At 41.6% G+C, this 26,378-nt stretch overlaps 1 protein-coding gene across 1 annotated transcript; it reads left to right on the forward strand.

The window, feature by feature from the left end:
- On the forward strand, nt 992-24,907 carry CUL4B (cullin 4B). Its single transcript, XM_021406015.1, has 21 exons — nt 992-1,138; nt 1,928-2,437; nt 5,123-5,238; nt 8,699-8,802; nt 10,222-10,291; nt 10,789-10,862; nt 11,853-12,015; nt 12,113-12,202; nt 12,477-12,559; nt 13,635-13,702; nt 14,810-14,928; nt 15,388-15,580; nt 16,371-16,475; nt 16,751-16,861; nt 17,582-17,667; nt 18,437-18,544; nt 18,704-18,817; nt 19,443-19,548; nt 19,623-19,795; nt 20,335-20,487; nt 21,294-24,907. The coding sequence occupies exons 1-21, from the start codon at nt 1,126-1,128 to the stop codon at nt 21,387-21,389; spliced, it is 2,655 nt and encodes an 884-aa protein (XP_021261690.1). The 5' UTR covers nt 992-1,125; the 3' UTR covers nt 21,390-24,907.

Here is a 26,378-nt window from a genome sequence, read left to right on the forward strand (position 1 = left end):
ATCTCCAGAGAAGGACACCCCACACCTCTCTGGCAGTTGTGCCACCCTCACAGAAAAGGAGTTTTTCCTCATGTTTGTATTGAACTTGCTGGGTTCTAGTTTGTGCTTGTTGCCCCTTGTCCTGCTGCTGCACACCACCGAAAAGGGCCCGTGCCCACCAACTTGACGCCCACCCCTCGCACAAACAGCGCTGAGATCCCTCTCATGCTTCTCTTCTCCAGGCAGTGGCAGCGTCCTCCAGGAGCAGAACACACTGCCAGCCACGGCCCCACTGCTTGACTACACGGACCCCAGTGAAGACAAACACGGTGCATAGCACTCACTGGAATCAAAGCGTTCTGCCTGCTGATGACTGCGGTAATTTTGCCTCTAGTAGAGAATAACAGATAAAGCAGTTTGGTCGTATTGCTCCTCATCTCTTTGAAGAGCAGCCAGGAATGGGTCTGTTCTCCACGCAGCTAAGAGCTATACAACCAGGCAGACTGACATCCAAATGGAAACGTTACTGCTGGCATAGAGGAGAGGACGTGAAAGATCCAGTCACCACCAGAGCTCCTTCTCCATACCAAAGCAATGAATCAACTGCGATACTATAACAACTAATTAAAACATAATGCTTGAGAGCAGCCAAAGTAAAACCAAGCTTTCATACGTGGCATAATTTATTCAAGCAGTAAAATACAGTCAGAAACACACACAGCCTTTAAAATAATAGGAAAGGACTATAACACGATACAACGTTCAGGCACGTAGCTAACAAACATTTAGGCTCCCTCCCCAGTGTTTCACTGGGGAAATGGTAAAGCCATCGCAGCGGCCCCCACCCAGCATAGCCCAGCCCCAAGCGGGACGCTTCTCTCCACACCGCGTCCCACACCGCAGGAGCTCCCCCAAAGCTTTGGGCTGACGGAGCCGGGACCGCAGCCAAGCCCTGCCCCAGTACCCGCTCCGCCCAGCCCCGCCCCGCCCCGCGCCTGCGCACAGCCCCGCGCGCGGAGTGACGTCACAGCGCTCGCACAGCTGCGCAGCCTACCGAGTGACGTCGGCCACGCCCCCCGCGTACGCCACGCCCTGCGCCGGCGCGCGAGGGGGTCCGGCGGGCGGCCGTTAGAGCGGCCGGCAACCATGATCACTTCCGGTAGGTCAGAGGGCAGCGGGACGGCGGCCGGGGAGAGGCGGCGGCTGCGGGGCCGCGCGGGGGAGCGGCAGGAGGGGCGGGCGGGAGGAAGGGCCGCGGGGGCAGGGTCGCGCCGCCGGGGCGGCGGGGCCGAAGCGGGGCCCGTCGAGCGGCCGCGCCCCGGCATGCACAGCGAGCGGATGCGCCGCCATCTTTAGGCTCCCTCCCCGCCTGCACTGACAATAACAAGCCCCGGGCCCGGCCGCCCCGGCAGCGCCCCGGCAGCGGAGAGGGGCGGGCGGGAGCCTCGCGGAGTGCGCGGCGGGTGGGGAGCGGGCGGCGGGGGCTGCGCGGAGGGAACTGCGCTGAGGGGGCTGAGCTGAGGGGGCTGAGGCCGGGGCGCTGGGGCCGCGCTCAGCCCTCCCGCTGCCGCTCGGCCGAGGAGAGGTGGCGGGGCAGCGGGGAGCCGCCGGGGCCGGAGAGCGGCGCTGAGAAGAGCCCGCGGGTGGCGAGAGGCGGGGGCGGAGGCGCTGCCCTGAGGGAGGAGTGACGGCGGGAGACGGAGGCGAACTGCGAGAAGAGACAAAGTCGTAAAGAGAAGGGGAAGAGAGGAGATCCGCTGATTCCTCCGAGGAATAAGAAGGCGAAGGAGGGGGAATACCGAGGGACTCTGCTGATAAGGAGAGAGGAGTTAAAAGACTCCGCTGGGAGACACCGGAGGCCGACACAGAAACTCTCTCCTCTTTGTCGCACCGCCAGGATTTGATGCCCCTCAGCCTGCTCATTTCTGTGTGTTCATGTTTCCCACAGGTTTCTCTTCCCCCAACCCCCCCACTGCAGCTCAGGAGGTCAGGCCTGCCACTGATGGTAGTAGCGGCAGCAGCTCCTCCTGCAAGAAGAGAAAGTTAAATAACAGCAACTCCGAAAGAGAGGAATTCGATTCCATTTCCTCCTGCTCCTCATCTCCTTCCAAAAACAACTCCTCCTCATCTTCCTTGGTCATCACCACCTCTTCGTGCTCCTCCTCAGGGGTTGCCTCCTCCAACCATCACCTCCAGAAGAAGCTGCGCTTTGAGGACTCCTTGGATTTTATCGGACTCGATGTGAAGATGGCTGAAGAGTCTTCTTCCTCCTCCTCTCCCGCTGCCTCTTCTCAACAGCAGCACCAACAGCAGCTCAAAAATAAAAGCCTTTTAATTTCTTCAGTGGCCGTAGGGCACCATGCCAACGGCCTGACCAAAGCTGCCTCCTCTACTGTGTCCAGTTTCGCCAACAGTAAACCTGGCTCCGCTAAGAAATTAGTGATCAAGAACTTTAAAGGTAACAGACCATAATTCCTCACAACTTCTGCGGAGCTGACGCTCAACTTTGTGTTTTGTTTTCCACATGAAAACCGGTTGGCTTTCAAATAGCTCCAGGTTTTACAGGAAATGCTTTTCTGTGGTAAACGTTCCTAGACTTATGTAAAGGGGGGGGTTATGTTGATGATGCATCCTTGCCCAATCACGTGCACATCCTGAGCCAGACTTCCCTGCCTGGGCTCATTGTTCTGACTGCTTTCACTCTTTTGAGGAGCAGGCCCTGTCTCGTACATTGAAGGAAATGTTTTACTGCATAAGTGTGTAAATCACCTTTAATCAAACTTTTAAGATTTGATAACACTTTTCCAGTAATCCCGACTCAGGGTCTAATATATATTATTAGCCTTGTTTATGACAAGTCTTTGCAAAACACACTTTAAAAAAATTAGACTTGAATCTACACGTCTTGCCCATGTGCATTTTGTCTGTTTATAGGTTAATCTGCTTGTGCTTAGTTGTAAATGTTGAAACTAAGGTGATTATCCAGCTATTAAGGCGGATTTCCTTTCTGCTTCCCCTAGTTGTCTTCCAAGTAGGTAGTTTAGAGTTGTACAAGTTATTTGCCTTGCAGTATCATCACTGCCGTACTTATTGTTTAATTTTTTAACATCTCTTCTGCTTTAATATGCTCTTCCTTATTTCTTTTTCAAATTTACATTATTTTGTAATTTCTCAACCAACGTGATGGAGCTTCTCCAGTATTGTTACTGGGGACCAACTGAAGTAGAGGATTGAAGCTTTCTGATGTGAATGCTGCATGATATTCTAATGAACAAAATTGAAGTAGGTGTAGGCAGGTAGCCTACCTAAAGTTCTGTAGTTCTTATCCTAAAAACATCTGAACATTGTGAGATTTTCTTGTTAGCCCGTTCTTCTCTTTTACAGTAGTCCAACAACTTACTTTCCTGGGTTGTTTTTATTTTTCTTCATGTGTTTGGGTGGGAGAAGAGAGGGCTTAAAGATCTTACGGAGATTAAAACTTATTTCTAAAGATGCAAGTGATACAAATGTGCTGTAGAGATAGTGCAGAAGGTGAGGATTAGGGTTACCTGAGCCACTGTGATGGTCCAGTGTGACTTCTTGCTTTAAGTACCACCTAATTCTCAGAATGTTCTCTGTCCATTTCCCATGCTGACATGTCACCATCATTTAATTTGGTTCTTTTAAAACGTTGTACTTAGGATGCATGATGGCAAGAAATAAATGCCACTGCTGCGTGTACTCTGTTACTTTTAAGAGAAGGCAACTTTTCATGTTTAAAATATTAACTACATGTCATGGGCAGCGTGGTGCTGCAATCATCATTGCTTCTGAATTGGTCTTGGAGTCACTTCCTTAAAAAGGATGTCTTGAGAGTCTGCAACTCTGGGTTTTATTTACATTCACATGCCAAGATGACTAATAATTGTAGTGTTCTTCTGTCTGTGATGGCAATACACATCCTTTACAACTTCCTAAGATTCAGAATCTTGGTGTTTACTCCTGAAAGTCTTATTCATTACAGACTAGTGAAAATGAGCAAGTCTCAGTTGTAGTGAGTTGTCTCTGAAGATTCTTACAGTACAGTTGGTGTTGGGTATTGCCAGTACTGCAGCGAAATGTCGGGGGGAGGGAAGAAAACTGAAGTAGGATTTGTTTTTATCTCCAAGAGAAGTCATAAAGCTTTGAGGTGTTTTTTTATACCATTAAGTTTGCAAAAATCCATTTGAATGCAGTTGACTTTACTTGTTGGTGACATGGATATGCATCTGATTTCTTAATCTTTCTCCTTTTTCCATCTCCTTTTGGGAACTTCCGTGCCACAGAAAAAGGGGTCACTTGAGCTAACTTGAGAACACACACTTTTAAAATAGTCTTGGTTTTCTGAGAATGTGACATGGGTAATCTTTTTCATCCTGTGGTAGTTGCTTTGGTCTTGCTGTGGGCACTGTGTAGCAGGGCCTCACTGGAAAATCTGCAAATGCTTGGGCTATATGAGCATTAAAAGAGGCCTTAACTCTCACAGATATCCTCTGGCCCAACCCAAGAGAGACATAAATAGATTAGTTGAAAATCCAGAGATTTTCCTTGTGACCATAAAGCCTGTATTACACTGAGTATTTCTATGCATGTTTCTTGGGAGTCGGATCTTTCCAAGTGTTAATACAGAGTTGAATTCATATTTTTAATGAAAAATATGCTATGCACTTCGTCTCTCTTAATCCATCATTTTCAGCTTTTTTTTTTTTTTTTTTTTCTTTTTTTTTTTTTTTTTACTCTGTTAGCTGTACTGCTCTATTACTAGAAGGGAGTGTGACAAACATGCAGATCAGTCTTCCTGGGTTTCAGTGCCCCCCTCGCTAAGCTGCAGACATGTTTTTGGGATTGTTTTATTTGTACTTTTCAGTACAGTTACAGACCGTTAGGGCTGCTGGTGTCGTCACATGTATGTGAAGAGTAATGCTGGATTTTTAGCGTGTTACCATTTCAAATGTAAGAAACTGCTTTTGCCATATTGCTTTCTTGTCATGTACGTATGAAGTACAACCAAGAGCATCAACCTATACTTTCTCCTCTGAGTTATATTTGTCCTTCTGGTAAAAGGTAAAATGTTTTGCTCTTACTAAATGCTTTCTCAAACTCTATACAATAATTTCTTTTCAAGATAAACCCAAATTGCCTGAAAACTACACAGATGAAACCTGGCAAAAACTGAAAGAAGCTGTAGAAGCAATCCAGAACAGTACTTCCATTAAGTACAACTTAGAAGAGCTCTATCAGGTAGGTGCTTTAAGTAGAAGTGTTGAGGCGAGGGGTTTTCTTGACAGTCTAGGTTTTTTTGGTGTCTCTTCCCGTTGTTGTTTGCTCTTACAGCAGTGGTGGGAGCACGATGTTTTGTTGATAAGTAAGGCAAGTAGTTGTATTCCACTTACTGGTTGGGGTTTGTGGTGTGTAGCTGCTAAAGGAGAAATATGAGCATCCTACAATGGTGGCGTTTAGGTAAGGAAAAGATTACTTATAGTTCTGACTGAGGACCATAAGTAATTCATTTGAAAACCAAAATATTTTGTTTGCCTTTTTAAAAGTAACGATAACACTGTGTTGGCTTGGTTTGTTTGTAATTGCTTGTCATTCAGCATTATGGCTAACAGCTGAGAACTAACATTCGTTTCCAGCAACAGCTCTGACTATTTTGCCCTGAACCTTTGAGGAAGTGATCAGTCTTAAGCTGCATCTCATAACGTTTTGTGTATAAACTCAACTTCTTTTTCAGCTGAATGTGGAAGGGAGACTTCTCTTCCTCCTCACCTGCTCTGGGTTTTAGGGTTTTAGTGGCATTACTGCTTTAGGTTGGTATAGGGAGGCACCCTAATTACTTCTAAAGCTCTTATTACTTTGTTGGTTGCTCTGTGTGTGTGTGTGTGTATATCTTTCTGTTCATCTGTTTTAGAGTCTCTTCTTCCCCGTTCCCTCCCCTTTTTGATAAACATTGTATTTGCTATGCCTGGTTTCTGTGCAAATCCTGATTGCACGAGGTTTGGGATCAGAGTGAGGGAAAAATAAGTTGCATTCCTCGTGGAACCTGGATCGTCCCAGGCCAAGTTCTTTGGGCCACTGCATTTTTAAGGTTATTACACTTTTTTATGATGCTCAGTGGGTGAAGCTAATAGCAAAGTACAGAATGCTGTACTGGCTCTTATTAAAAGTAACTTGCTCTGGGCTGAAAAACGGAGCAAATAACTGCCAATCCAGTACTGCAGGGCATGCAAAATGGCTTAAAGATCCAAGGTTTTTAATACAGCTTTGTATCTGCTACAAAGTTGCCACTTAAATTCCTGCTGGGTTTTCCCACCGCCTTAGTTTTTAATGATGCTTGTGCACACAAAAAAGGATACAATTTTTCTTTTAAATCTGTTTTAACATTGTCATAATGTAGATACCTTTCAAGAAAATAGTGTGCAATCAATTATGATTCTTTCTTACAAATCTAAAAAATGTCCTGATTTAAAATTATTAGAAATCACTAGTGTTTTTAATGCTTACTGATGTCATTTCTGAACAGCTGTTTGGGAAATGGATCTGATTCCAAATATGCCTTGGCGGACACTGTTATCCAAGCATGGAGGAAATTGCAGAAGTCTGCAGAAGTTCTGCACACCTCAAAATAAGATGCTTTTTTTTTTTTAAATGGAGTTGTTTAGTTTAACTCTTCTCTGTGTTGGAAAACCCCACTGAGCATACATTGAGGTTTTGTTTGTTTGTGGCTATTAGTTTTGCACTTCCTTTGTTTCCCCCTCCAGCCAGAGAGATAACACACAGCTGTAAGCAGCTGAAGTTCTGTGGAGTTGCTGCTTTATGGGAACAATTCTTCTTCTGTTAATACCAGGAAGTAAAGATCTAAATATTTGGTACTATATCTGTAATGTCTTTTTTTTCCTAAATTAATCACAGTACTTCTGGGAAGTTCTGAGGTTCCCTCATCAGAGCAGTGTTTGTTTGTTCCTACTTTCCCTAACACAAACCCTGGTTTGGATGCTTTAATTAAAAGAATAGAATTCACCTTGAACGTGGATTCAGATGTTTTGACCATCTGAAAGACACAGATGTCTTGATGAAAAGTTTAATTCTGCTAATTCAGAATAAAACTGCTTGATTTACAGCTACTAAAGTTATCAGGAATTGCTCGTATATAATTATGTTTTGTAACTCCAGCAATAAAATTGGCAGTAGCGTTGCAGCAGTGTTGTGCTTCATGGAGCAGATCTGGTAAAACATTTGTTTGTGTGCTTAGTAAGTTTGTCCCCTTAAAAATCATCATAATAATGCCAGTCAGTTGGGCAGAATTCACAAATTAAAATATTTTTATGGGTGTTACCAATGAAGATGCAGAAGCTTTGTATTTGGTATTCTAGCGCACGCCTTGTGTTTAACATCTTGGGGTTTCTGATGCACAAATGGGAAAGCACAGCTTTCTATGAACATTCTATAACAGTAAGCACATACTCATATGTTAATATGTGTGTTTTCCTATCTGCAGCACAAAGGCCAAGTTCTCTAAGGATTTGTGGCAGTGTGGTTAAATAGCAGTGGGGTTGATAGGCAGCGGTTAGGAGGATGTTCAGCTGAAGTGGCTGAGCTGCCTAGGAGCTCCCTGCTGCTGCTGAAGTGCAGCAGAACGGCTGCTGGGATCAGAGTGCTGGTTAGAAGTGAGGCTGGTGGGGCTGTGCAGGCAACTAGCAGGTCAAAAACATCCATCTTTCTTGCTCTCTGTTGACTTCTCCAAAATAAGCAAGAGAAGAAGTAGTCTGCTTATTGCACTTAGTGGAACTTTAATCGGTCTCTTTAAGCTTGGTGTTTTTAATCATCCTTTTTCTTCTGAAATCAAAGCAGCCATTAAACAGCAGCAAAACTTGGGAATTAATGTTGAGCCTGCCCCTAAGGGTGCTACAGCACAGTAGAGTTCATTATCCTTCACAACCTACTCTGAACTGTAATCTAGAATGTGTTCTCCTATTGTTCTGTTGTATTTGTTTGGGATTCCTTGCGTGTTAAGACAGAGTTGAATTTATTGCTGTTTACAAATAATAAGATCTGTGTATTTTGACAATTTCTGGCTTTTCTAATAATCCTAATTCAGATGTCACGTTCCTGGCTCATATTTCCAAACACTGGTGCTCAGAAGATGCTGGCTTAGCTTTAATTGCTTTGCTTACTCTTGCTGTACCTGTTTCTTTCTGATGAGCTTATGCAGGTTTGGTTTTCCTGTTGGCAGTGTTGGCTGGGTTTTGTTTTGTTTCAGCTTTGCTGTGTCACAAAGCCCATATTTACCGAGTGCAGTTGCTCTATCCATGGCAAGAAGTGCTGTGTACCCCAGGACTGATGACCAGATTAACTGCTTTGGTTATTGCTGCCCTTGTAACAGTGGCTGCTAGCTGTTCAACAGTTTGTATGAACTGTTAGCAAGTATTTGTGGGGACTTCAGTGTAATGGAAGAGGTATGCTCTGTACACTGAAGTTAATAAGTTCTTACATTCTAAGCTGCTCAGGGCATGCCCGCTTTGCCTCTTACCACCATTGCAGTGTCACGTATCTCCGGTGTTTGGCATGCAGCTGTTAAGCGTAACAGTCAGAAGATGGTGGACTTTGAGAAGCAGAAGGATCCCATGTCTTTTTTTATCCTTGTAAAACCACATGTGAGAACATAGACAGACTTCTTACTATCACTTTCTCTTTATTTCAGGCTGTTGAAAATCTCTGCTCCTACAAGATTTCGGCAAACTTGTACAAACAATTGAGACAAATCTGTGAAGACCACATTAAAGCACAAATTCACCAGTTCAGAGAATATCCTTTTTTAGCTGTTGACAAGCCAAAATGTTTTTACCTGCCAGTAGGTATTGATGGATTTCCTCTAAGTAGTTCATGACATTGAGCTATGGTGAGCTGAATTCCTGCTTTTTGCATCATTGGGTCTATTTGCATTTTTGTAGGACCTCACAAAGGGCACTGCTAGTTCCTTTCTACCTGTAACCATCTGCAAACTTTTTGAGAAAGTTTCATCGGTACTTAGGAAACATTTTGACATTTTATAGAAGTTCAGATTAGACTTCAGGGTAAGACTGTTCAGTGGATCACACGCACAAATTGCCTTGTTCAGGTAAATAGGAAAGTTGGAACAGCTAGTTCCTGTCTTTTTTTTTTTTTTCAAGTCCTGCTGGTCCAGGGAGGTACAGTCTTTACTGAGGATCAAAATGCTTTATCTGGAGAAGCCTGGAGTTGCATCAGAATGAGATACTGTTACATGGTTTTTGGTTGGGACCAGAATTGTGCTGCAAACTGAGTACAAGCGGAATTTTGAGGACAAATTTTATCTCCTAATGTTATCTGTTAATGTGAGCCGGAGTTATGGTATCTGTGTGTAGTGGTGGGCTCTTACCTAGGAGGGCTGCTCTAAAAGCAATGCCTCCTGTTTTATGATGGTGGTGGTACAGCAGTAAAGGCTGAAGCTTCCCACCAATGTCCAGTTACACTGTGTGACAGATTGGCAGCAGAGGGGCACTCTGACACAGTGGTGTCTGCCATGGGGGTGTGTATGGAGCAAAGGGCTGTCACCAAATGCCTCTGTGTGAGGAAAAAAAGGCACCCACTGACATTCACTGATGCTTGCTGAATGTTGGTAGAGACCAAAGAGTGAATGCAAGCACAGTGAGGGCTGGGTGGTGCGTTTCTGCAGTGGTGACAGTGACAGTGGTCACCTCTGCTGGTGCAGATATTTATGAGCGTGGCCTGCAGGCTCTTGTTCATGGCTGGTGAAAATGCAGAGCCAGTGGTGGTGACTGTTGAAAAACAGTGTTTTGTAACTGAGACTTTTCTCTGTCAGCTGGTGTTACTGTGCTCCTTGTCATTTCCATGGAAATAAATAGGAGGCATTACTTTTGGAGCAACTTGTGTATGTTGTGGGTTATTGGGGTTTCAGTGTTTGTGTTTTCAGTGTTCCCAGCACATGTCCTCACCAGGATGGAGCACTGGACAAAACATTCAAAAGTATTTAGGTTGTTTTTTTAATTGTTTTGATTTGACATAATTGAAAATAGTGCATCTATACTATGGCCTTCATTAAAAATAAGTAACTCAAAAGAAATTAGGTGGTTCTGTTTGGGAATAGGCGAGTTTGTTGCGCTGTTAAGTGTTTATTTAAAAAAAAAAGTTGAATTCAGTGCTAATGCAACCTATTAATCATAATTTTCTTAATGATTTCTTCATGGATTCATTGGATAGTGTTCTTTTTCTAAAGAAAATAGACAAATGTTGGCAAGATCACTGCAGACAAATGGTAAGTTTTTTTTTCTTTGTGAAGAAAAGCAGTTTACAAGTCCAGCTGATGCTTTACTTAATTTTGTTCCTTTACAAACACACTGTGATCCTGAGACGTTCCGTTACATTTTGAAAAGGCTTCTTTGTGAAACACACTGTATCTAGTACATTAGAAATAAAGCCTTGAAAATACAGTAGTGTATTTCTTGATACGGTGTGACACTGGAGCAGAGAGAGGGACAATGCAACTCGGAACAGTTATTTCCAAGCAAACCTTCTTCTGTTTATACCTGTTATGAAAGAAGCTGTTCTTCTCTCAGAAGAATGCTGAGCGTTGCGTTGAGCATCTCACTGGGATTGGCAGCGTGCCCTGACCAAACTGCCCAACAAATACTGCCTGCAACCTCACTTGGGGATTTCTTTGTTGTTGTTGTTGTCGTTGAGCATCATTTGTTTTGCTCTTCAGTTTCAAGAGTGAAATAATTGTGGCTTTTTTTTTATTTCTTCTCATACCAGATTATGATTAGAAGTATTTTTTTGTTCTTGGACCGAACTTACGTACTCCAGAATTCGATGCTGCCATCTATTTGGTAAGGGCACGAAGAATAACACTGTGAGGGGGTTGTTTAAATTACCACGTATCTGGCAAAGTGCTTTCCAGTGACCTGTAAATTAGGTGGTGAATACATACCTTCTTCTTGCATTTTTATGTCTTTGCCATGCCTTGCAGATCCTTCTAGAATAATTGTGATAGGAAATCTCAGCTAAGTAGATATCAGCGTCCAGTTTGCACAATGAAAAGGAAAGGGCATGTTCAACAACTGAAGTGCTGGGATTTGGCTTGTCTGCTTGTTGCTTTTAACACGTGTCGTATTCTTTGAACGCTTTTGAAGGAGAAAAGTTACCTCAAAGAAGAGCGAGTTGTTCTCCCTCTCATGTTCTAATAATTGAGCAAATGCCCTGCAGTGCAATTGCCATACAGCGTTTGGCTCTTAACTGGGAGCTCAACTTCCCAAATTACTTCGCCGCAGAATAAAGGAGTGGTGGATGGAGGGCCTAAATTTTCTAGAAGTGTCCAGAATCACATTTCCAAACTCATGGAACATTTGAGCTGGGATGCCTAAAGCTGTGATCCTTTCTTGTCTTTCAAATCCCCGAGTTCTTCTAAGGTCTGCTGAAGAGAATTAGAGATTAGGAAGTGATGGACAAAAAGGAATATTGTCCAACAGCTTACGTGTGGAAGTGAGGCCCGGGATGATCGTCTCCTTTCCTAGTGAAGGCTGCTGCCCACTCCATTTTCTGTCATCTGCCAAGTGAAAAATAAAAATGCTGCAAAAGTGTGGTGATTATTTAGGAAAAATGTGTGTGTTGGTCTTCAAAATCTGTAGTTTAGTGCTGGTGCTTGATCATAGTATGTACGTGTTTATTCATCTTAAGTGATTTGGGGGCAGAGGAATGAGGAATTTGGAGGAAGCTATTGGGCTCTCTATTAGATCTGTTTTATTAATGAATTTTTTTAAATGAATTATTTAGAGCTGATTCTTACACAATTTATTGAATAGTTTTTATTTTCTTTTTAGGGATATGGGGCTAGAATTGTTCAGGACTCATATAATCAGTGATCAGAAGGTTCAGAACAAAACTATCGATGGCATTCTTCTGCTGATTGAGAGGGAACGCAATGGTGAGGCTATTGACAGGAGCTTACTGCGAAGCCTTCTAAGCATGCTTTCTGACTTGCAGGTGAGTAAACTTTTGTGCTAACTTTAAACCAATGAACAGCTTATTCTTATTTAGTGTTTAGTAAGCTTTACCATGGGTTGTTGTGTTGTTTCCCTAGATTTATCAAGATTCTTTTGAACATAGATTCTTGGAAGAGACTAACCGTCTGTATGCAGCAGAAGGACAGAGGCTTATGCAGGAACGAGAGGTATTTTGAATGCTTAAAGATATTTTGTTATACTTAATAACGGAGCATCTTCCAGGGAGAGGAACTATTCTGCTGCATTGCACAGTGTACTGGGCCATAATGTGCCATGTGTGTTTTATCGTAGTCTGAAAAAGCACATTCATTTGGAGCTGCCTTCAGACAGAGTGCTGTCGATTGCTCCTTAAAAGTGAATCTGTCGCTGCTGTCAGCCAAGATTGCCAATTTGTTTCTCTCTTGATTTTTAAAATATACAAAACTATGCTGGCGTTTTCAGGTTCCAGAATATCTTCACCATGTCAACAAGCGCTTGGAAGAAGAAGCAGACAGGATAATCACTTACTTAGATCAGAGCACACAGTAAGTGCAACCTCTCTTGGATTGGTTTGGCTCTTCTGTTGAGGGCTGTCATTTATTTCAGTTACTGACTGACTATCAAATGCTTCTTGTTCCCCAGAATTTCTTGGTTACGATGAAATACTGTCTTGGTTGACACATCCGATACTCTTTTGTTTTTCTAAGCCACTATTAATTTTGACATAGACATTGTTGGGTTTCTGCTTGGAGAAGTACAGGCTGCCACTCTCAGTCTAAACATCTACCTGAAATGCGAATAATCAGCTGTTATCTTCCCTGAAAAAGATAGGGCCAGTTTTTCTTGGGAGAATTCTCAAGAAAAAAACTTCCAATTTTTACACAAGAATATTTACACAAGAATATCTGCATGTTTGTTATGGAAAGTGGGATATTGACTAATGTCGCTCTTCAATCTTTTTGAGGAAATCCTGCCCCTAAATATAAATCAAGTGGAAGTCATCACTGTAGGGCAGGAGAAATGTCCTTCTAACATAAAGCTGTGGCTGCTGTGGTCGCCCCTGTAGTAAAACTATGAGCGAGTATTAGCGACTTCTTAAACAGCAGGTACAAAGGATTCCCGTGAGGAAGGTGCTTTACTGCTGCCTACTTAAATTTTGATTTCTTACCTCCTTAAGCTGTTAAAAACTTTGGCTCATTTAGTGGCTTCCTTCTTCCACACTGCTCTCAGTGGCCAGCTCCTTGTTTTGTCTGAATGCATCTTGGCTCGTGAGATGTCTTTATTTCCTGCTCCTGAGGCAAATCTCCCACAAAGCAGGAAAACGTGTATTCTTTGATAGACATCTTGCTCAGCTTCTTCACTGGTGGAATCGTTGTCCAGCTGCCTAGAAGTCACTGCATGCTTAACGTGAGAATTAATTCCTCAGTCAACAAACAGGGAAAAAAATATGTTTACTGAGAAGAAAGAAGGATAAATCTGTATGTACTCATTTTAAGACCTTGACCACAGATAATAAGAGCACTCACGATGACAAGTCTAGTTAACATCATCTCAAAAAATGGATTTAAAATTGTCAGTACTGGAAAAAAGAAAAGTAATTCTAAACATTTTCTTCTATAGGAAGCCACTAATTGCTACTGTAGAAAAGCAACTTCTAGGTGAACATCTAACAGCCATTCTCCAGAAAGGTAATCTTTCTTCTTTACAGAAATGTTTCTAATTATTGCTTGGGGCTTTCAGTTCCTGTACTGGGGGGAAAAAAAAAAGTGATAAATTCAGGTGCTGGGGGAGGACACAAGCTACATCATTCTGTAATGCCCTTTGCTACTCAGTTCATGAAGTAGCACTGACCATTTTGCAAGCAGGCAAGTACCATTCTCCTTGCCAGAGCCACAGTGGTGGTTTTCAGATACACAGCAAAGCAAAATGAAAACCAAATGAGGATTATCTTCAGTTCAATGCATTAAGCATCATTTTGGAGGCTTAAAGGTAAGGGAGTAGCCTTTGAATTATGGCTTTACCAGAAAGGGGAAATACTGATCACTTGCTGCTCATAAAATGCAACTTGTTTAAAAATAAAAAAATAAAACTTGAGCTGCAAAGAACATTGCCACAGCTCTGCAGCTGTGCCTGTGGAGTCAGAATGCTCCTTTGCTACTCTGAGAGAGAGTCTGCAGATAAATATGGGTTCATCAAAAGCTGAGTAACATAGTGATCCAGTTCTTGCTAGCCAGATTCTGGATGAAAGAGGTGTGTGAGCATCTTCCTGCATATCTGGAGCAGATTCTTTGTTCAGAGGAATATCGAGCGTTTAATATTTACGCAGCCACATTCTTAGAGCCCTTCTGTTGAGTGTCAGGCCTTCTGCCAAAAACTTCAATGTGAAAGGTGAAGCTATTTCTTGAAGCTGCTTGCCTTCAAACACCTGTAATGTTTATTTTTTCAGCTGGAATTGCTAAGAAACCTTTCCTACTGGTCAGTAGAGCATAAACTCCTCACATTTTAAGGGAATAGTAAAGCAGAAGTAAGCAAAGGTGATGTGATATGTTATGTAAAATATCATAAGAATCAATTCAAGTAGCCATTCTGCATTTCACTGGATTTCTGTTAGCTGGATAGTTTTCCAAACCGGGGGGGAGGGGAAACAGCCTGCTGGTTTTTTTTTATCTTTTCTGATTAAAAAATACCAGCACTGGAGAGGCCCCTGAGTGCAGTTATAAGCTACAAAGAGAGCTATGTGCTCTCTTTGAGTTACTGTAGGTTTGTAACTTCTGTTAAAATTCTCTTATTTGCAGGTTTAAACCACCTTCTGGATGAAAATAGAATTCAAGACCTGTCCCTTCTGTATCAGTTATTCAGTCGTGTGAGAGGCGGAGTGCAAGTTCTCTTGCAGCACTGGATTGAGTACATAAAGGTTCTGTTTCTAGAACTCTATTGGTGGAATTTATACGCAGATATTTCAAACTCTACTGGGTGTAGTACAGTAACTGTTCAAGTCATATTGAAGAAAATATCAACTGCTTGATTTAATTACCAAACTCTGAACGAATTAGGAGTTTTTATCTTGTTTATAACTAGTCGTAGGCAATCACTATATTTCCCCAGTATGCTTTTTGTTACGTTTCTCTCATCGCCCTTTTAAAATTTATTGTCAGAAAAAAAGTTCTGAATTTGTTAATTTGGTTTTGGATCAACATACAAGGTCTGAGAGTGATGATGTAGTAATTCATTTATAATGCTGTTTCCTCTGTTGTATGAGTGCAACTTACGTGAATATCAAAACCAAAATGTTACAAAGATAACTTAGGCTTTAGAACTGTTGTCATTTACATTCATTATTCAGGCTAGTTGAAAGATATGTTTTATTTTGCAGGCATTTGGTAGCACCATAGTAATTAATCCAGAAAAAGACAAAACCATGGTCCAAGAACTGCTTGATTTTAAAGACAAGGTTGACCATATTATTGATGTTTGCTTTCTCAAGAATGAGAAGTTTGTAAACGCCATGAAAGAAGCCTTTGAGACGTTCATTAACAAAAGACCAAATAAGCCAGCTGAACTCATAGGTATTTTACTTCTATCTCTTCCCATGTGAGAAGGTGGGAGGGACAAGAGAGAGTTGCCAATGCAGCTTAAGGAGATGTGATGTGATGGGATCATCATGTGCACAGAGCAGTTAGGGGCTCCACACAGTTATTTGTTTTTATGTATAAAGTGGAGAGAGATGGCAATGCACTGTACTCGTCGTCTCCGTGGAGACGGAGCATCTGGAGCTTACAAAAAGGGTTGCTTACATCTTTGTGTGTTATGTGTCCAGCTCTCTGCAATTGGAAACACCTGAATGTTTTACCTGGATGGTGCCTAGTGCTTGCTTTGCTGCCTGTTGTGCTCTCAGGCTTGTGGTGTGATGCTTTCTGCCCTTCTTTTTACATGCTTACCAAACCATTGGAAGTTAAACTGTAATCTGTTAGAGAAATTGGGTGGCATAGCCAATGCATTTAAATACTAGGTTATGTATTTCTTTATCGTGAGCTTTACTATTTCAGCCATGTTCATCTATAGCAGTATTGGATTTTTACACTGAGATTGTAATACAGACCCGAATTTCACGCATACACAAAAATCTTATTTAACACTACTAAAGTTAAGATGCAGTAATTGCTTATCTGCAAAGAGGCTAGACTTGAATGTTTTATAACTTCCTAGCATCTATAGCTAGCTGTGATTAAAGTAACTTCAAGATCCTTTAATTTCCAAAAGATTTAACGATACTAGATATATAAACAAAACAAATTAAGGTATTGTTACACTGTGACACTGGGCATGTGCTAAACTTATTCTTTAACATTCTTTTAGCTAAATATGTAGATTCAAAGCTTCGGGCAGGCAACAAAGAAGCTACTGATGAAGAACTTGAAAAAATGCTGGATAAAATTATGATCATATTTAGATTCATATATGGTAAGTGTTCTTTCTTGTGTGGATGCAGTTGTTTAATCAGCAACATAAAGGTACAGTGAATTCACTTTTGCGGTCTCTCTGCGTTTTTAAGTGTAGCGCTGTTTAATGAGTATGTGTTAAAATTTCTATGAGGTCTGTCTCCAAATCTGTTGAAATCTTAATGTGGAGGTCCTTGCTGGCTTTACTGAGCTTTGAATTGGGCCCCTTAATAGCAAAAACGTTTGTATACAAGCTCCCCATGTTGTGTGATGACTGTCAAATCTCATCTCTTACAGGAAAAGATGTGTTTGAGGCCTTCTATAAAAAAGATCTAGCAAAGAGACTATTAGTTGGGAAGAGTGCTTCAGTAGATGCTGAAAAATCTATGCTTTCCAAACTCAAACATGGTAAGTATCTATGGGTCTTTCGGCTTTCTTTTGAAAATAGTCATTTTAATGGGACTACTCAGAGGTACTGTTTCTATTTCCCTCTCTATATGAGGGCAGAAATCTTTTGGTGTTTTTTGAGGAGAGTAATTTGCTTTAAATGCAGTGATTGTAACAGTAATAGCCAAAACCCAGCAGTTTGAAGCTCACCGTGTATTTTGGCCTGTGGGATAGAGTTGAAGTTCCATGCAGAGTTTATCAGTGATGCGTTCAGAGAACCTGAGGGTGGCTTCTCTTCTGATTTACTCCATGTAAGGTCAGGAACACGAAGCTGCGGGCTAGGAGTTTTGTAGTCTGGTCTTCATTGCTTTAGGATGGATTCTCTGGGCGGTAGGAGCAGGATTTTTACCACTCAGAGTTGTTCCACCATTGAGTCAGGTTGGCAGGAAGCTCGTTAAGACTGGAATAAAAGTCTGAGTGACAAATTGCCCGTGCAGTTCTAGGAAGAATAGTGTGGGGGAAAAAAATTGGGTTGTGAAGTAGCTGCCTCACTAAAACATTCCCCCCCTGTTGTTTATATCCTTATTATCTTAATTAAATCCTGGTCTTTATTTAAGAACTCTTGATGAAATAGGTTATCCTGCTTCAATATACATTCTGATGCATAGAACAACTACTCTATAGTATTTGAAAATATGATTATTTTTAAGAATGGAGTTGTCTTTCTCTTTTTTTTAATAGAATGTGGAGCTGCTTTCACCAGCAAACTTGAAGGAATGTTTAAAGATATGGAGCTTTCAAAAGACATAATGATACAATTTAAACAGGTACTGCTGGAAAGCCTGCCACGGCTCCTTCATTTACTTGTTTTTTGAGTGAATTATTCTCAAAAAGTCTAGTAAGAGAGTGCAGAATGCCTATAGCTGTAAATGTTTCTGTTGTTGAGTTAAACTCCTTTTGGGTCCTTCCAGTTGTCAGGAATTGAATTGCTTCAAACATCCCTACTGAAAATCAGTGGGACTTGATTTCTTTATTTGTTTCTGTGCTTTTTGAAAACATTGCTGAATTTATTAGTGGTTTTCCTGATCAATAAAGCAAGAAAGAAACTGGAAGAAGATGTTTTAAAAAGGGGGGGGAAAAGAAAAGGAAAAAGTAATGAAAGAAGTATTGTAAATTTAAAACATTTTAATGCTAGGTAATGACACTGTATTCTGATGGGACTGTCTCTTAAGTTTAGTCATTTGAGCACGTAGTGATGCCTCTAGGACAATCCTTTTGGCCATTACTTATGGCAGCTCTATAGTGTTTTGATTACAAGCAAAAGTTCAACTTATTTCTTCAATTCACTTGTGACTAGGTGCATCTTCATATCGGCCTGCTAAAGCACTCTTGTTATTATCTTCCTGTAAAGCACCTTTAGAACATCAGAAAAGTGCTTTTTCTTATTCTAATTTTCTTCTGCATAACCCACATTTTATGAACCAAAGGCATCACGGGATTATTCCCTTCTGTGCAGCCTGCTCTAGCTGGCTTTTCAGTTCTGCTGAAAACAAGTGTAACAAACGTTGTTTTATCTCAATGTTTTTCTTTCTGCAGTATATGCAAAATCAGAATGTACCTGGCAATATTGAACTAACAGTGAATATCTTGACTATGGGTTATTGGCCAACCTACGTGCCTATGGAGGTCCACCTGCCCCCAGAGGTAATGCATATACACACACTGTACCAAATAGCAGCCTAACAGAAGTGCACCTTGATATCATCTGCAACTTGACTTACTTGATTGCAGTGCAGAGAGAGAAATGCCTTTAAAGTAGAAATTGTGTATTGGTATCATGGCTTTTTTTTTCTATTTTTTTAGATGGTAAAACTGCAGGAGATTTTCAAGACCTTTTACTTAGGAAAACACAGTGGTAGGAAACTTCAGTGGCAGTCAACTCTTGGACACTGCGTGCTAAAAGCAGAATTTAAAGAGGTGAGCATCTTGTTTCTCTTATTCCCTTGGCTTTGCCAGATCTAGATATGTGTGTACCTTAGGAATATATGCAGATGCTTGTTGTGCTCTGATGGCAAACGTAGAAGCCTTTTTATTAAACAAGTTTTGGAAGAACTTGTCAGTTTTTAGAGAGCTTCCAAGTATTCCCCTGTATCATTTCTTCATGGGCATGAATATATCTAAGGAAAATTTCTCTTGAAAGCTGGGAATGTTTACCAGTTTTATTTTTCATAACGTTAATGGTAAAACAAGTATTATCCAACTTAGTTATGACAGAGATAATAATAGCAACTATGTTTTTAAACTAATGCTTGTATTACTCTTTGGATTAAAGGTCTTTCAAATTGTAATTTTAAGCACGCTACGGATTTGAATTTGTCTCAAGTTGATGCATGCATTAGCAAACTTTGTCAGTAGCTGTGGCAGTCTGACCTCTATCTTGTTCTGCATTTCATAGTAAACAGGAGATAATAACTTCTATTCTTTCACATTCTAAAATGAATAAGGAGCAACTGCATCTCGAAAGTGAAATAATTGACATAGAGCAGTGAGTTGATTCCTCCAAAAAACAGCCTAATGACGTCTGGTATTTCCTCTGCGACAGGGCAAAAAAGAACTTCAGGTCTCCTTGTTCCAGACGCTAGTGCTGCTCATGTTTAACGAAGGAGAGGAGTTCAGTTTAGAGGAGATAAAGCAAGCCACTGGGATAGGTTGGTACTAAAAACATCGAGTGCTTCAAGTGCATTCTTGAGTAAAAATACTAAACAACTTGTTTCTGCTTTAGAGGATGGAGAGCTGAGAAGGACACTTCAGTCTCTGGCTTGTGGCAAAGCTAGAGTACTGACTAAAAGCCCCAAAGGAAAAGATGTGGAAGATGGTGATAAGTTCACATGCAATGATGATTTCAGACATAAGCTGTTCAGGATAAAAATCAACCAAATTCAGATGAAAGAAACGGTATCTTTTTGTTGTTTTTTTCCCTAATACTCTAGGTTTTTCATTCCTGGGTTAAGTGTTTTGTTGCTTGCCCATTTACAAGCTTTATTCCTCTCGGTTGCAATGTACATAATGGTATCTGTGTGAAGGATGCATGTATATTTTGGATGATAGCACAAACTTAATAGTGGGGATTTAAACATGAGCTTCTGTGCTGACTTAGGGACGTCAAAGATGACTGGTATCTAAGGTTGATTAGCAGAGGTTCCAAATAGCGAGTGTTCTATTCACCCTTAATCATTCCCTAGAGCTTTACTGATTTGTGAACATGGAAACAAATTCACTGTGAATTTTCTGGCCAATGTAAAATTTGTACAAAGATTTTACTCCTGGGTACAAGTTCTTAAGACAGTGGACTTGCATATGTTGTAGGATTTATGTCCAGTATTTTACAGTAGACTTCTTAGTGACTCACAATAAGACTTGTCTTAGATATGAAGAAGAATGGATTCCACAGTTCTGGTGTTCTCTTTAAAACTCTTTTTAAATGGATCCATCAGGTAGAGGAGCAGGCAAGCACTACAGAGAGAGTATTCCAGGACCGGCAGTACCAGATTGACGCCGCTATCGTACGAATCATGAAGATGCGAAAAACGTTGAGTCATAACTTGCTCGTGTCAGAGGTCTACAACCAGCTCAAATTCCCAGTAAAGGTGTAGTACTGATTTCTTTGGTTTGCTTTTAAAATTTGTTACCTCTCTTCGCGTTCCTTGACCTGTCCTCAGTTAAGCAGCGCTTCTACCTGAGCTGTGCATCTTCTTTCCTGAGAGGAGGGACAAAAAATATGAAACTTTAGAATTTTGTAAAGTGCCAGTTTCATTAGTTTATCTGAATATTGCCTCTGGCATTTAGATAGTCAGTACAACATAGTAAAGGTTTTCAGAACTGGGAGTTTGCTAGTAGTAGCAGTAAAGCTGGGCTGTCTTTGTTTGCATGTTGTTGTTCTTGCGTTTCTTAAGCGTTGTAGCAATGCAGTCTTGAGAGAAAGGGGAAAAACGGTTCAGATATGCAGGAGTAATTTTGATCTTCAACTTAATTTGGTTGATGCTCGTTAATAAATCGGTAACCAATAAATGTGCAGTGTTTTTTCCAGACAGATTATGCTAGTTAATATATGAAAAAATAATATGGAATGAAAGTTACATGCTGGTGAGTATCTCAAAGTTCAAGTGGCCCACAGATGCCACGTAAGAAAGTTTGCATTCATGCACAGTAATCTATTGTGATTTTCCAAAAGGCAGCGGTAGAACATCCGAGCTCAGATACACGGTGCGTTCTATCTAACTTTGTAACTTTCTCTTTAATTGCACATTGCAAGTTTAAGAAGCTTTGATGCATTGAGAGATGTAAGTCCTAGTTTATTTCCTCACTCAGCTCAAACAATATGGGTATTTGCTTAGGTAGAATTGAGAAGCATTGACTACAAAATAATAATACTGACATCTGCTTTAATTTACAGCCTGCTGACCTTAAGAAGAGAATAGAATCCTTAATTGACAGAGACTACATGGAGAGAGATAAAGAAAACCCAAATCAGTACAACTATATTGCATAAACATATGTTGGCCTTTGTTTTACTGCACACTTGGTGTCATACGCAATTGCCAGTGGATAAACTAGCCTGTTAATCCCGTTAATTGACTTTTTATACTACCGATGACTGAATGAAAGCAGTGTAATGGAGGAGTATAGTAGAGTGGACTTCTTTCAGTGGTTAACATGCCCATTTAAAGAGTACTATTTACATTTTAAGAAGAATGCTGTTGAACTCTTTGCATGTTATTTAGTAAGATGTGCAGGAAGCTGCAAGAAAGTTTCTGGTCTTCGTAATTCCATTTGTCTCTGGGTCTGAAGAGGAGAGTCCCTTGATATGACAGATGTCTTTCACACCTTTAAATGGAAACAGAAGGTTAATAGAAGAAAGTAGCCTTTAAAATGCTTAAACTGCATGCAAACTTTTAATTTACTGTACAGAACGCATTTCAGTTAGCAACATACCATTGGTTTGGATGATACCCACACGAGGATTTTTCTCGAGGGGAGGGGAAATGGGGAATAAGCCAAGCTACGCTTATCGCTGATCTAGTGGAGTATGTTCTTGGTTGCAGTTAAGACAAAATGGTACCGATATAAAATGATTTATAAAAGTTTGTAGCGTGGGCGTATGTGTACAAATATCATTCTTAACTAACTGCTACAACAAAACAAGTTCGGATTTGTATTTATGCCTGTAAGACTTAGCGTTCACCTTTGGGGAATTTTAAGCATCAAACAGCCATAATGGAAACAAAAGTGACAGTTTTTACTGGACATGGGTAGGAGGCCTTCACCTCTTGGCAGCAATACTCTACAAAAGAGAATCTATTTAAAGGTATTTATGAAAAGCCACACTGTTCTTGTGGTAAAGCTATAAGAACAAAAACTGCAAATTAGTTTTAATACGTGTTTTGCTTTGCAACATTCTGAACTTGAACAAACCTCAAGGTTTAGACAGGGCGCTTACGAGACCGCCCTGCTTTGGATTGCTTTAACTTAAAGCTTTAAGAACTCAGCCCTAGATGTGGCAGGCCTCCGAGAACCCAGAAGCCTACCTCTCATACAGAAGGATAGCGAAGTATTGCTGTAAGGCATCTAAAACTTTGCCTTAGGTGACCGGAGAGCATTCTTTACATCTTGATAAGACATGGGAGAATAAGTCACTTGAATGTAGAGCTTTTTTTTCAACAGATGCGTTTTGTATTGCTATAGCAGTATGCCAGGAATACACGGGGTAAAAAACGGCAGCAGAAAAGGTAACTCCTCCACGTAACAGTTCTTCCTTACAGCCAAGCTTTAGACCTACAATCAGCTGTGTTGTAGAGCACAATGAAAAACCTCATCTTTGTTCAGGCACTAACAGTCCTGGGGAATACCAGATATTTCCTGAAAGCCAGATGTTACTTTCTTTTTAGTGACAGTGTAACGTAGCGCTCTGTGACCCGTAACTTTTATCACTGTGATCCCGCTTTCAGGGGCCTACATGTGAGAGAGGGGCTGTGTGTGTGTGTGTGTGTGTGTGTGTGTGTGTGTCTGTCTTGTACCTGATGCATCCCATCCTTGCTGCTTGTTTGATCCATTGTTTAATTCTGTATTTCCTTCAGCTGTGTGTTTTCTTGGGCTTTTTTTGTATGCAGCCCTCAGTTGACAGATGAAGCAGGTGGTTTTCTTTTTCTCCTACTGAATTACTTACTGTCACCCGCTAGTAACTGTAATACAGTTCTTTACATGATCTGCAGAAAATCTGCCTTAACCTTTGAGGCTGTTGCAGCATAACTACTGGTAGGCATCCGGGAGCACCACTGCCTCTGCAGGAAAGGTGTTAATAGAATCATTTGGAAAGAAACTTGAAGGCTGCTCCTGCAGACAGAGGCAGGTCTTGAAGTCTTATTTCAAATGGTGATCCACTGCGGAGGAAAGAATGCCCCCTAAAAAAAACAAAAACCAACCCTTCTGTGTTTTCCATTCGACGTTCCTTTTTCTTGTATGTGTTTTGTATTTTTAGCCAATAAAAGATTCCTTTCAAAAAGGTATTTTGGAGAAGGAGCATAAAACTTAGCGCTTTGGGTGACAGGAGATGATGAAAATTGCTGTTGAACTGGTTCCGTTCCCTTGGTTGTAGCAAATCAATCAAACACCATCACGTGTTAAAAATCCCTATTCTGCTCAAGTCCTCCCTCATCAGACAAGCTTGTTGCAATCAGTCAGGCTAACCAGACAGGTACAAGGGCCTATTGAATTTTTATCCCATCCACTTCAGTAACTTTAAACGCAGAAATGATTACAGAAAGAATGTCCTCAGCTCTCGTAAGACGTGGGCGATCTGAGGCAGCCCCGAGTGGCAATGCAGTTAAAGCAACCCAAAGAGCAGACGCTGAGAACGCTGAGCAGAGGAGCGGGAGGGAGGAGAGAAGGCTGCTCATTCTTCATGGCTTTTCCCCGAGAACTTGTTCATCTCTTCTGCTGAGGTCTCGCTCATTCCTCGTTAATGACAGAGCTGCAGCCAAGATTTCTTGTCCGGCCGTACAACTCCGCAACCTCTTGCCGGGATCATGTGCCTGCCTCTTGAGCCATATATCTCTGTATGAAAAAGCAAGTGGGCTCGGACCACTCCTCATTTGGCTACAACACAGCTCGTCTGTCTGGCCACACATTTTTAACCTTGACTCTTGCATGCAGTTTATAGCACCTTGTTCATAAGAAATTGCAGTTTATTCTTAGAAATATATATTTTAAGTTTTTTAATCTTTATACCCATAAATGGAATATTTTTTTGTCTTGGCTGGTTTAAAAAGTGACCATTTTGTTTAAATGCTGTAATTGCAAATGTGTTGTAAACATTGTTTTGTTCTATAGTTTACACAAAGGTGCCAAAGTAAATAGTTAATAAAAAGGAAAAAAAAAAAAAAAACAAACCTAGCAAATTAAGTTGCTTTAGCTGTGCTTCATATTTCGGTCTCTGCTCTTTTCTCATCAGTCAGCTGGTTGATTTTTCCTAAACATATCGTTTGCCCTAATGCTTTCTTCTTTCTTTTAAAAAAAAAAAAAAAAACAGTGCATCTAAATACATGTCCAAATACCCCGCGGTTGGGTTTTTTTTAGTGGTTTCATACAGTAGGAAGAATATTTTCTTTGGAAAGTTACACTAAAATTGTAAGAGTCCAGCAGCATTCAAAAATGTAATATACTTTTTGTATAACAATCCTTCAGAGTACGTCTGGAGTGGGAAGAAGCAAACAACTAACCCTGTTACTTCTCAGAAGCCTCTTCACTCGGCTGCAGGAATACAAAATTGTGCTTTTTCACTGCATCAAGTTATTTACGCAGACTTGCAAACAGGGCATGTGTCACCATTGCATCCGTCGATGCAAAAAGCAGCAAAACCTTTTTAATGTTTCATAACAAGTCTGATATGGGTACAGAGAGTCTTTCTTAAAGTTGGTAAATAATGTAAATACATGTCCTTTCAGAGAGTGAGTCTGTTATCTAGGTATTTTGTGTCATTTAATAAATATTAAACAGTTTTGTGTTGATAAACTCTCGTGTAAAATGCCTTCTTCCTCAGACTGCTGTATGTCGGGCTTCTCATGTCTGTGGCTCCTTCAGAACCTTCAGCTTGTGCTCTGCTAGCAGAATACCTGTTTGCTACCTGAACCCGACTAGCTCCTTTTGCATTCGGTCATTAAAATCCCTTGAGTTTTCTAAGCAGCTTCCATTCCTGAATTATTTCTGTTCTTTGCTTCTGGAGAAAGGGTTTGACGGCGCAGGGAACTGCAGGGGAGGAAGCGGCGGTTCGTCCCCCCGCTGTGCTGAGGACTCGTGCTGCAGGGAGATCTGCCGCGTTCCTGGGGGGCAGCCACAAATCGAGTAATGGATCTAAGATCTTCCTTTATCTTTTTTCCTTTTTTTGGATCTAAGGGAGCTGTTGCATTTTGTGCCGAGGGCGCCATTATTGCAAACACGGGATGAGCTGGGAAGAGGAGCAATGGCTCTACCTGCAGGGGAGCACTCATTTTTCCTGGTTAAGTAACTGATGCCTCATACAAGGTTGTATTTCTAGGAACTTGTCCTGCTGCTGCTTAAGTCCCGCTGGCATCAAGGTACACACAAAAGAAGTAACTTTCAAAGCTATCTTTCTACAATCAAGTAGCACAGGGCAGTGCCCTAACTAAAGCCCTCTTATGCTTAGGGAAAGTAGCTGGCATCCAGCAGACATTATGCTTTCAGCAATGAGTGTTCTTCAGCTTAACTCCTTCAATCACGAGGCTGTTTGTCAGCTTGAAGCTCCTCGATTTTAGAGCTGGAGGAAAACAGAGATATCATGAGGTATTTCAGTGTTAAAATGCTTAAGTAATCTTTTACCATGAGAAGCTGTTCTTTCAAAGCCATGTGAGTCTAGAAGTTCTGCTCCATCTGATGAGCACAGGAGCTGGGCCGGGCCTGTGGGCTGCAGCCAGCCCGTTCTGGGAGCAGGGCGCTGTGCTGTTGCCACTCTGCATCGCCTCTTGTTTCTTGCTCTTTATCCCTGAGGTCCCAGCTAGAAAAACACGTGGCAGACCCACAGCCCCAAGCGGGATAGCTGCTGCTGCCTACACGAGTTCTGCTGCTCAGGACAAGGCAGCGAGAGGCGCTGGCTCAGGGCTGGACGTGGCGTGTGACTGGGAGCTGCCTGCAGAGGGGTCACGCTGGTGTGCTGGGTCCCAGGGGAGGGCTGCAGCCCTGCAGTAAAGCATCCCGACAAAATAATGGCTACGTTATGCAATTCCCCCTCCACCTCTGTGCTTTAGATACAGCTCGAGCATGAAGGCTGCTGCCAAAGTTTCTCCAAACGAGTCACTGCCAACACACTTTCATAAGAGCAGAAGTGGGAGGTGCCTGGCACGTGAAGCCGAGCATCTTCACAAAGCAGTTTCTGCTCCAAAGCCAGCGTGTATCCCCAGGAAGTCAGCCTATATGTAGCTAAAAACACACATTTCTGAGTACTGATGTTTTTCTGCTTTGCTGCTAC

The sequence above is a fragment of the Numida meleagris genome, chromosome 8 (genome assembly GCF_002078875.1).
Source record: "Numida meleagris isolate 19003 breed g44 Domestic line chromosome 8, NumMel1.0, whole genome shotgun sequence".
Classification (NCBI taxonomy): domain Eukaryota; kingdom Metazoa; phylum Chordata; class Aves; order Galliformes; family Numididae; genus Numida; species Numida meleagris.